At 40.7% G+C, this 12,318-nt stretch overlaps 1 protein-coding gene across 6 annotated transcripts in view; it reads left to right on the top strand.

Moving 5' to 3' along the window:
- Window positions 1-12,318, top strand: part of MYOF (myoferlin) — a 151,311-nt gene that overhangs the window by 66,884 nt on the left and 72,109 nt on the right. For 4 of the 6 annotated variants that reach the window (XR_006701606.1, XM_045438241.1, XM_045438239.1 and 1 more), the window contains exons 16-19: window positions 1,871-1,953; window positions 4,061-4,099; window positions 8,025-8,149; window positions 9,312-9,428. Coding sequence is in view for 5 of the 6 variants with exons in the window: in XM_045438241.1 (XP_045294197.1) it covers window positions 1,871-1,953; window positions 4,061-4,099; window positions 8,025-8,149; window positions 9,312-9,428 (364 nt within the window). In the remaining variant the exon portion in view is untranslated. The remainder of the gene's footprint in view (window positions 1-1,870; window positions 1,954-4,060; window positions 4,100-8,024; window positions 8,150-9,311; window positions 9,429-12,318) is intronic. The other 2 variants (XM_045438238.1, XM_045438242.1) reach the window with 1 other exon arrangement.

Genomic DNA, 12,318 nt, shown 5'->3' with positions numbered 1-12,318 from the left:
CTGCCCTGTCTGGCTGTCCCCATAGTTTTTCCTTTGACAGAATGTATTTGGCTTTTGCATTGGCACCCTCCCAGTACTATGGCAAAAGGGCACTTTGGGAGGAGGTAGTAAATTTCATTTTGTTCAATGACCACGTCACAGTTTATTGAGGGTCATGGAAGGGTCGTGAAGACAAAAAACCCCTTCCAGTGAGTGTAAGCTTGATTTTAGCACTTGAGACCCTCAGGCAACATTCTGAATGTGTTCCGTGGGCCTCAGGAATTCTCAGGAATGTGAATGTGGACCTATAGAGTTCAGGTGACTACTCTGGCTTACTGGCTTTGCAGTGAGTGGTTGTGGATCGAGCCATCCCAGAGTCGTCTGTGGTCACTGCAAATGTGGTTACTTTCTGACCTAATCTGCCCCCTCCAAAGCAATAGTGTAGACTAGGATGCAGAGACAGGCCCTGTTTAACTAAGGAATCCTTGGATCCAAATCTTAGGTTACATATTTTGTAGGGTAGTTGCACAACTGGGGGGAAGCTAAGAGTTCTTCAAATGTAGTCTAGATCCTTTTGGATGAACACAAAAGATTCAAGAACCATGCTTGTGACTTAATATCCTTAAGTAATACTTCTTCTCAGGAAAACTGTGTTTCATTAGTCATTCTTTATAGTCTAATACTATTATACTATACAATGTATAAGATTGTATGTAACATAGACCATTACTATAATGCAGTATAATAATATTACACTGTAGTATTGTCTTTCCCCCAAATACTGAACCTTTCCTCTCTCCCATGGGGTCTTAGATTTCAGAGTGGGTATACTATTAGATTGAATAAAGGAGAGCCTGAAATGGGGCACCTGGGTGGCTCAGTTGGTTAAACATTTGACTCTTAGTTTCCACTCAGGTCATGGTCTCATGGTTTGTGAGTTCGAGCCCTGCATCAGGCTCTGTACAGACCCTGCTTGGGATTCTCTTTCTCTCCCTCTCTCTGCCCCTCCCAATCTCTCTCTGTCTCTCTCCCTCCCTCTCTCTCTGTCTAAAAATAAATAAATAAACATTAAAATAAAAAAAAAGGAAGAATAGGTTGAATTAAGCACAGAGATGTTATTCATAGAAACCTCATTTTTTACACCTACTGTTGAGCCCATCCAGAGGCCACTTCATGGGTTAGACTTGCATACTTTCTGTGATATCCATGGAAAGATTAATAATAATGTATTTACTTGTAGTGGGAATATTTGTCCCTACCATACAAATAAGATTTAGGTTCTAGGCAAGCAACTGCCCTCAGCTGCCCTCAGCTGTTACACAGTAGGTGCTCAATAAATATTTGAACTGAATTGGAAGGGAATTGTTCTCCCTGTGAAAGACCCATTCATTGTAGTTGTTAAACCATCAGAGTAATCTGTATGAACATGATAAAATCAGACACACACACTTATCCTATGTAATGTGATTACATTACACCCATTAGATAACATACCTATAATTGTTTCATTCATTTTATGACAACGGTATTGAGTGGCCATAGGCAAACCCCTTGACCTGTCTGTAAAAACCTCAGTTTCCATAGCTGAAATGAATTGCCCAGTTAATGTTTCTCAATAGGTAGTTGGAGGACCATCCATATCAGAATCAGTTGAGATATATACTTGTGTAAATGCGGGTACTTGTTCTCCACCCCTGCTTTTATTGAATCAAAAGCTTGGATAAGAGATGAGAGCTGGGGTTTCCAAGTAATTCTTAAAGTACAGTAAAGCTTGAGGCCCGCTGGACAGGATGATTTCTGAGGTCTAGCGTCTTTTCCAACTCAACCTTATTATTGTTGAAGTGAAGCTATGTCTTCATAGGTAGAAGCCTTAACCTGTTCTTTTACACAGGGACCGTCTTACTAAAAATGATGTCGTTGGAACAACATACCTATACCTCTCCAAAATTGCTGCTTCTGGTGGGGAAGTGGAAGGTAAGTCCATCAGCAGACCTGGAACTAGACAGGGTGCAGAACTTCTGAAGCAGAATGAATTGGAATGGCCACCTGGCAATGGAGTTGGTTTCTCAAAAGCCAAAAGTGATGAGCCAAGTGAACTATTTCAGTGATGTTTTGGTGATGACCAGCAGAACAGTTAATTAGTAACTGATAATTAAGGCAACTAACAGTTTGAAGAATTTGGTTTTCTTGTGCCCATCCAAAAACTCTTCCCAGTAGCTATTTTATAAATTTTTGACTGTCAATACAGAGTGTTGGCAACCTATCTGTTAGAAAGGTATTGACTCCAGTCCATCCAAATATAAAATAATACTCCCTTCTCCACTGACTTCCTTAGCAGGAACAAGGATGTCAGGTAGCAATGAGCCATAAAATCTCCACTCCTTAAGATAATGTGTATTTTGTTTTCGTGCTAAAAGCATTGATAACAAATACACTTTTCTTTCTGTTGTTCTCCATACTGAGAATTACTTGCCTATACCTGGCATTGGGATTCTGTGCATACACCAGAAATTGTAACAGGAAATGAAGGAGAAAAGCAAAGATTGTAAGAGAGAAAAATTTAATGCTGACATATCAATAATATCAGCAGCTGATTTTTGTTACCAAAACAAAAATAACAAAAATGCTTGTAATTACTAATGTATTCAACATATTGAGTTGAGTAAATTATGTGAGAGAATTCAAGACAGAATATGGTCTTGAGAAACTCAAGCTTCCTCTCATCCTCATTTTGTTTAAGAGGAAACTTTATAGGTTTTAAAACATATATTAATCCAAGCAATGTATAGCATGGATAAGAACCTGGAAGATACTAGAGATATCGTGAAGAAAACAGAGATTTCCTCTCTCTAGAAGAAAAAAAAAAAAGGCAATTTGAATTCCAAGAAAAACAAAATACTGAACAAAGAAGATATAGTTCAGATATAAAGTCATATGTGGCCGTTATTTTAAGCAAATGCTAGAAACTAAGAAAGCTCCCGTCTGCATGCCCTCTGCTGAGTGGCAGAGGGGACCATACAACTGGAACCATAACAAAGGAAATGTAATCATGACTCTTTCCTCTGCAGAGAACAGTATTTATATGGCTGCTATACTGTTAGCACTGTTTTTTTATTTTTTCTTTGACGCCTATAGCCAAAGCTCTGAGCAGAATGTAAATGTTATTGCCCATTGCAATGTAAAAGTATGGAAGATAGAGACTGGAAGTAGAAGGAGGAAGGCGAGTGGAGGAAGGGTAGGCATGGTGGTAGCCTTGTCTTATCAAGTGAGGAATCCAGAAATAAAGACTAGATTAAATCATAATGGTAACCCACAGAGTAGTTAAAAAATCATATCAAAACTCTGTGGGTGGGGAGGGTCAAAATGAGTTACGTCCATTTATCATTGGCAAGAAGTCATTCAATAATTACCTGGAGGTAATTATTCAAAATTTACTGGCATAAGCATTTTTCTTAGTGATATAGCAGTAACATCCAGAAGAATTAAAACCAGAAATTGTTACATGCAGTTTTCAGCCTTGTCTCTGAGGCCTTCTCTCCTTGAAAGCCCTGCAGACCGTTATGGGTCTCAAAATAACAAGAGGCAGCAAGCATCCCCCGCCTCCCACCCCCAACACACACACAAAAGAAACAAATAATGTACCATGAACTGCACACTCTGACCTGCACAGCCTCAGACTAAATTAACTTAGGTTTTCTGGCCTTGGTCCCAGTTAAGTCAGATATAAGACAAGTACACGTTTTATTAAAAATATGAAATGTTGGTAACTTCACCAGGCCCTCCTTTGGTGGTGAGAAGCTAGCTCTTCTCAGATGCCTCACTGCCTTGGGACCAGAGGGATTTGAGTTATTTAATGTGTGGCGCTTCTGCCAATTATCACAAATGTTTGAGCCATTTTGCATATAACCGGTGAGATTGGTATAAATTACAAAAGGGTCATGTCACTTGGGTCTGAAGTTGGTGTTTTTCTGGTGTTGCTAAACCACTTACCTAGCATTGGATTTGATTAACTTTTTCAATGTCTCTTTTATAATGCCCGTGTTTCTCTTGTGGTTTAACCAGTCGTATTTTTACTATATAGATTTATCATCTTCGGGATCTGGGGCTGCATCGTATACAGGTTTATGCTTTGTAATTTTGCTATCTTCTAGATTTTCCTATTTACTATTGTCTTATTAAGAATGTATCAATTGACTCTCTTTAGAACCTTTTTTTTTTTAACATTTTGCTGTCTCCAAAGTAGTTTTGCTATAATTTTAATTTTTGTATTTGTGCTGTATGGTTGTCCTGCATGGCTAAAATTAAAACAGATGTGCTAATCAGGCTTTGCTACCGTCTCACGTTTTCACCTAGATGCATACCATCCTATTGGGTGCCATTGTAAATAACTGTGAGAGATAACTTTGTCTGTTATTGTTGTTTTTGTTCAGTAGGTAGAGATATGGGGCGTGGGATCAGTTGTTCAAAATGTATGGAGTAACTGTCCCTCACTTTGAACGTGGATCTCTAGGTTGGAAGACACTGAACAATTGTACATTGAAGGGCTTCATCTTTCAAACAGGGGGGATCATAACATGTTCTTTCGTCTGCACAGCACTGGCCATTCTTTGCAAGTTTGCTCAATGGTCTCACATTTGACCATCACAACTCCCCTAATGTTATTGTTCCCCAAATAAATGAGGACTTGAGGTTTACAGAAATTTGTCATTTTTCAAGTCAACACGATAATCCCTGCCGCGCTAATTACCCAGGCTTGTGGTGAGAAGGGAAAAGAGATACTGCACTGAGAAACCTTTGCAAACAGAAGTTCTGTGCGAATACAAAGCATTATTATTGTCTGCCTTTGTGTTACTGGCACAATGCCCCATTCATATTTGTTTTTAAGAATCAATCTTAATATCTTATACTCGGACTTAATATGAATATGAAGTAGTCCTTTAAGTTTAATTTTTTTTTAATGTTTATTTATTTTTGACAGAGAGAGAGAGAGCATGAGCGGGGGAGGGACAGAGAGAGAGGGAGACACAGAATCCAAAGCAGGCTCCAGGCTCCGAACTGTCAGCACAGAGCCCGATGCGGGGCTCAAACTCACAGATCGCGAGATCATGACCTGAGCCGAAGTCAGACGTTCAACCGACTGAGCTACCCAGGTGCCCCTGAAGTAGTCCTTTAAGTTTATAACAAACTTGGCAGATTTGGTAACTCTTCATTCCTTCATTCATTTTTCCAATCAATCCAAGAATATTTATGTGGTAGTTCCCCGTAGTAGAACCAGTTCTCAGTGTTTAAGGAATCAAAATAAAATATATTTGAATCCTTCCCCACTCACCAAATGAATTTATAATGTAGTCACAGAAATAGGCGGCTATTTAAGTTTCAAAAATTAAAATATAAAGTGATACGTTATACAAATCCAGAATACAAAGGAGCCTCATAGAGGTGAATGAAGTCTGAAAAATGTTTGAAAAGCAGGTCAGAGGGCTGCCTGGGTGGCTCAGTCGGTTAAGCCTCCGACTTTGGCTTGGGTCATGATTTCACGGTTCCTGAATTTGAGCCCCGCATCAGGCTCTGTGCTGACAGCTTAGAGCCTGGAGCCTGCTTCAGATTCTGTGTCTCCCCTTCTCTCTGCCCCTCCCCAGCTTGCATTCTCTCTCTCTCAAAAATAAATAAACATTTAAAAAATTTTTAAAAAAGAAAGAATGAAAGAAAGAACAAAAGAAAGAAAGAGAAAGAAAGAAAGAAGAAAGAAAGAAAGAAAAGAAAGAAAGAAAGAAAGAAAGAAAGAAAGAAAGAAGAAAGAAAGAAAAAGAAAGAAAGAAAAGCGGGTCAGAGGAAAAGGTTGATGGCCAGGCTAAATAATTTTTGTTTTATGTAGTATAGGCTTTTGAGGAAGGGCTTTGGAAGTTTGATGTGACAGTTGTGCAGGAAAAGTTTGGTGAGGAAAGTTTGGAGGCAGGAAGAGACTTACCTTGTGAGAGAATAGGCTTTCCCTGGAGACCATGCTGAGGCATAAACCCAGAGAAGGAAGGTTCTCCATGTTAATGCATAGCCAGCAAGTCAAAGGGTATAAAATACCTGAAAAGAGATTTGCTTGGACAAAAAGAATTAAGCTGTTGATATCACGGTAACTTGCAATAGATTATTATTGACAATGATTGTCTCCATCCCTGGAAATCTTTAATGAAAAACAAATACTCATGACAAACAACATAATAAGTCACCCATGGGAACTGGCTAGGGGTGAGGTAGGGCTAGGCCAGAGGGATGGGTGGTGTAGTAGAACTATGAAACTCGAGATCTGGGTCTCAATCTGTCATCTTCAGGGACCTCTGACTAGTCATGTCACTTCTATGGGCTTCAATTCGGCCATCCATAATGTGGCATGACTATGGTGCAAGAGTTTTAATGGCCATTCTTACTTGAACATTCTGTGATTCAACTCCTGAAAGTGACTTCCTTTTCTCACTTTGGATCTCTGCTTTAGTCCTCTGCTGTAGTTCCTCACAATGGATATTCTAGCACAAGGAAAGCAATCAAAACCCTGCTTATTAATAATCAAGTAGTCAACTGTGTCCATGTTCCATATGGCAGATTACATAAAGCCAAACCAATCCATGTGTCCAGATATAATATTCATTTTACCCTGATCATTTGGTAACAGGATAGCACAATCCAGAGAAATCTCTGTTGGAAAAATTCTTGGTCCCCACTTGGGTTTCACAAGAAGTTTCCAAACAGGTGTGAAGTATGGCACCCCAGGGCATTACCAAGTCTCACCCTTAGGCTGTCAGTTGTTACTTTCCTAAATCTTAATTTGAATGTTTCTTTTCTCGTGCATTCTTCACCAAGATTGCACTTTAATTAATCTCTGCCAGTGTGCATGGTTCCTACCTCTTCTCAAAAGTGCCCAAGCGCATTTATACATGGTGTAAGAACCTCAAATAATAATTTTTAAAAATTGCAAGAGCACATTTATATATGGTCTGGTCAACTGTTCACTAATGGGCATTCTGCTCAACTGCTAATCCACATTTATCTTTCTCCCTTACATATAATCATAGAGTTGGAAAGGGCCGTAGGAGTGATGTGGTTAACTTCTCATTCATAAAGGACTTGTCTTGATGATAATCCTGAAAACCCTAGCCTCAACATTTCCTCTGTCACCAGTGTGATCTGTCCCATTGTGTGACATCTCTAATTCCTACAAAGATCTTCCTTACATCGAGTGAAATAAAGAATACCTCCTTGTAGCACCCATCAGTGGCCCTTACTGTGTTTTTGGAAACAAATCCATCCTTCTTCCATATGGGAGCCATTCAGATGGTTGGAGACATTTCCCCATCTTCACCCACAGTCTCCCTTTGACTCCATTTTTTCTTACATTGCCCTCAGTTCCCCTCACTGCACTGGGGAGCAGTCTTGGCTAAGACAAGGTAGCAGAAATATGGAGCATATTGGATGCTCATCAGAGATAGAATGTTTGAATGGGGACTTTATGTTGCTTATAAATATCATATGGTCCTAACCAAAGGCAGGCAGTTCATTGTTATCTATAAAAATTTTTAATGTCTCGTATTTTTAATAGCATCTGCCATATTTGTACTAACTATTTCAGTCTAAGTGGAATTTGGGGGGAACAAATGTAGTTCATCTGGTATATATCATTTAAATGACTTCCCCAAATTACCAATTACCCCAAACTATCCCAATTACCAATGACACATTTAATACAAGGCCAATTATAAACTTGCAAAAAATGTGAAGATCAACTCAAAAGCCTTATTATTCTTTCACTTGCATAGCATTATCTTTCTGTAATAACAACATAAGTTTACCTGAACTATCCCCTGAATTTTTTGTTTAATGTTTTATAGCAATAAGAAAAGGGAAATACTGCAAGTCTCACAAGTGCTTATAATTTGCATTAATACAACTAACTCACAAATTAGAGGAAAATAGTCTCACTCAGCTAACTAATAACTAATATTTATTTCAGTAGATTAATTGGTAAAAGCCTAAAATCTAATAATGATGTTATCTCTCAGCAAATACAGGAGAAACAGAGGTGGGCTTTGTGCCAACATTTGGACCTTGTTACCTGAACCTTTACGGAAGCCCCAGAGAGTACACAGGATTCCCAGACCCCTATGATGAGCTAAATACTGGCAAGGTTAGTGTCTCAATTAAGATTTATTATTAATGGAACACTTATTAATGTGATTCCTTCTTATAATGGTTATAATTAAGTCTCATATCTAGGGAATCTCTACACACACACACACACACACACACACACAGATAGACCCGACATGTGACTGATCAAGTGTTGAAGGACAGAAGTCCCACACTCCTCAAGTCTTTGAGTACAAGGCTAGGAAAGGATCCCGGAGACCATCTAATTTGGCAATTACAAATGCACAGCATGGCCATTCCCCCTGTCCTGCACTTAGGGCAGATGTCAGTGATCAATGCTGGCTCTTTCCTAACAAGCAAATGTGCTGCCTCAGAATCCTGTTCGATACTGTGTTCTAGGAATTTACCAAATGATTGGAGGTGACATGCCTGATGAAACTGCTATCGCTGATCCAATCCAACATCTTCATTTTATAGATGAGGATATGGAGGCCCAGAGACGGGAAATGCTCTTTCCAGCATATTAGAAGCCAAAGTAATGTCTTTGAGTCAGTTCTGAAGGCCCAAGAAAGGGACTGAGGTAGAGATAAACCCCTGAGGGAGCAGGGGTAATGGACTGGCTCTGGAAGTGGAAGCCTTCCCTTCCTCTCCAGAAAATTCTGTTGCCAGCACTGCCAGATATGGAGAGAGGAGTATCCGCTCTTCATCCTTATGCTTAGCTACACCCAAAACATCTTCCTCTTTTATTTCCTGGCTGCTCTGAGATTTGCCCTGGTTGCCAACATGGCAGCCTTCCCTTCCTGAGAAGAGTAGGGAAGGAGCCAAGTTGACACAGATTACGTAGAGTTGCTCTACTGAAGTAGGGTGAGGGAGACTTTGAGTACCTTCCACTCCCACCCCCAGCCTCCGGGAACCTCTTCAGGGTCCAGAGCATGGCTTGAAAGCCTCTGACCTAGTCATAGCTAAGATCCCTTTCAGCCCTGGCTCCCCAGCTCTCTTTGGATCCCTTCCTGAAGTCACTGACTTTTCTTTCAGCTACCAAAGACCTGAACCCAACTGAGAGAGTTGTTGACCGATTGAATTTGGAGGTTAGGGCCACGGGAAGGAAACACTAAACTGTAGCTGCATTAGCCTGACTAGAGAGTTCTTTTTGCTGTTGTTCAGGCCTGCAGGAGTAATTTCGTGTTGTTGCCTTTCAGGGGGAAGGAGTTGCCTACAGAGGCAGAATCTTGGTTGAATTAAGCACTTTTCTTGAAAAGACACCACCAGACAAAAAACTTGAGCCCATTTCAAATGACGACCTGCTGGTTGTAGAGGTAACTTTGGAGTGTGGATGATGCTTGGTATGGAAAAGGGGGTGTTAGGGGATTGGCGGTGGGTGGCTAGTACTGGCCTGCCTGAGCAAGTGGGGACATCGAGGGACTGCAGGATCAGCTGTGGCAGAGTTGGAGAGCTGAGTCATAGCAAGTACCTCTGGATCTATTTAACACCCTCTTGATCTATCTAGAACAGCTGTATGGTGAGTGAGGCTTGCTTCATCTTTTGTGATGTTAATACCCTACCGAAAATTGGCAGGAGCAGTGATACCTTGGAACCAAATGGCTTGTTTGCTAACCGGGATTGTGTGGTCCTGGGGAAGTGGCCACAAGAGCCATCCCAAATGGCCTTGGTCCCAACATTAGTCATTTCCACTTTCAGAAGGAGGCATATCTCAAGGTTCCCAGCATCTGAGGGCACGTTTATATTAATTCCTCCTTGAAGACAGAAGTCTTCCAAATTCACCTCCGCAACCATTTCATTCTTTCTTTCTTTCTTTCTTTTTTTCTTTCTTTTTTTTTTTTCCAATCAGCTCTTTCTCCTCTATGGACACAATTTAAGCGCCCATGATCCATATGGTAGAGAGCTACAGATGTAGTTTTTTCCTAGTAAATTCAAATGCTAGTGTTACTAACTCAAGGTAATAAATCCCAGAAGAAGAATATTACTATCATTAAGCTGTAAAATGCTCATTTTTTTCCTTGTCAATTAATTGACATCTGCAATACAGATTTGTTAACATATGTGATGGATAACCCAATATTAAGTTAGCCCTGTCTCTGTTGCCCACTGAATCATTTCCAGCACATCCTATACCGTTATTATGAGTTTTAAAAATAAATATGCTAGTTGATTAATATTTTTATTTTTTGACTTCTAAAAAATTAACACATAGCACTGTGTAAGTTTAAGGTACATGGTGTGTTGATTTGGTATACTTACATATTGCAATATGATTACCACTGTAGTGTTAGCTAACACTGCCATCATATCACATAATTATCATTTCTTTTTTGTGGTGAGAACACTCCATATCTAGTCTGTCAGCAACTTTGAGGCATGTAATATGGCATCGTTGACTATAATCACTACGCACTGCATTACATCTCCAGAATTTGTCTTCTAACTACAAGTTTGTACACTTTGACCAACATCTTCCCAATTCCCCAACCCCCGGTAACTGCCCTTCTACTCTCTGTCTTTATGAGTTTGACTTTTTAAAAAAAATTTTTTTTAACGTTTATTTATTTTTTGAGACAGAGAGAGACAGAGCATGAATGGGGGAGGGGCAGAGAGAGAGGGAGACACAGAATCGGAAGCAGGCTCCAGGCTCTGAGCCATCAGCCCAGAGCCCGATGCGGGGCTCGAATTCACGGACCGTGAGATCGTGACCTGAGCTGAAGTGGGACGCTTAACCGACTGAGCCACCCAGGCGCCCCAGAGTTTGACTTTTTTAGATTCCACGTATAAATGATATCATACAGTGTCTTTCTTGGTCTGGCTTATCTCACTTAGCATGATGCCCTCCAGGTCCGTCCATGTTGTCACAAATGACAGGATTTCCTTCTTTCTCGTGACTGAATAATATTCCATTTTGTATGTGTACACCACATCTTCCCCCACCTATTTCTGAGAATCCCGGGTTGATGCTTATGTGTTCCGGAAATCTGAACTGTTTGCCAGAGCATCCAGCTCACTTATGGCTCTCTGCCCAGGGCTACTCTTTGCTGGATTCCACCCCGACCCAACAAGCTTCTTGAAGCTGTCTCCTTCACCTTCCCCTCCATCCCAGGCATGGGATAGACCCTTCTCTTATGTCTCCACATTACGTCAGAAACCAAATGGCAATTTTAGAAAAACTTTTACCTCCAGTAAGAGGTAAGAGTAGGGAAACCGTGAAATGAGTAACTTGAAATGGCTAATCTCAAAGCTCTGGGCTCAGACCAGCTTTCTGGGTCTGTTGCAGTTGGCCTCCCTGTCTCTCTCTAGCCTGCTTACTGTGGCAGGGCTCGGCTCCCCACCTTCCCCTATTCCCAACACCATCCTGTACACATGGCCACCTCAACGTCCATGTCAAGTGCCATGAATTCCCAGCCAAACAAGGCCTTCTCCTTTCTAGGAGTTTCATGTCTGCCTGTTATGAGATTTGCCCCTTTCGGGATGAGTGACAAGGAAAATATCTACTCCCTTTAGAGGAAACTCTCCCTTCTCCCCCAGACCATTGTAGCCTTGTTCATGGACTCCCAAGAAGACAATATTAGGAGGTTAGAGTCCAAAGCAGTATATTCTGGAATTTTCGGTCCTGGCGTGTTTGGAACATTAGGAGTCCAGTTATTCATGAGCCACACAGATTTCAATCCAGCGCCTGTGTCTTCCCCTGTAAGAGAAGACTGTGCCACACATTCTTTCACAGGTTAACTCTGTCTCCACCCCTCAGCCTCAAGAAGGAACCTTACACCTACCACCGGCAAGCCACAGGGCATCAGTCCAAGTTCTCACAGGGAAAGGATCACTTCTCCCCCCTCTACAAGCACAGATTATAACATAGTTCTGGCTAAAACATACACTTAACAGTGCATGTGACCAAATGGAACAGTTGAAGTCAGGTTATTTAAATGGTGAAAGAACCCCGGTAGCTGTGTGTTTTATATTATAGTTAAAGGTCTGTCCAAAGAAGTTTCCTGAGCAAAGCAATGGTCTGCCTTGAATGTGAATTCATATCTCGACTCCTAGAATCAGAAACTGCTTAGAAATTTTAAGTCATAGTTTTCCCAGTTTTTATACATTAATGTATCCAATAAAAAATTCTAGGGCACTTGCTTCTATTTCCTGAATCAGCCTATCAAACAAGTGGATATAAAGGCCAGATTATGTTAAGAACTCTTGGGA

This window comes from Leopardus geoffroyi, chromosome D2 (genome assembly GCF_018350155.1).
Source record: "Leopardus geoffroyi isolate Oge1 chromosome D2, O.geoffroyi_Oge1_pat1.0, whole genome shotgun sequence".
NCBI lineage: Eukaryota > Metazoa > Chordata > Mammalia > Carnivora > Felidae > Leopardus > Leopardus geoffroyi.
This window is presented reverse-complemented; position numbering and strand designations above follow the sequence as displayed.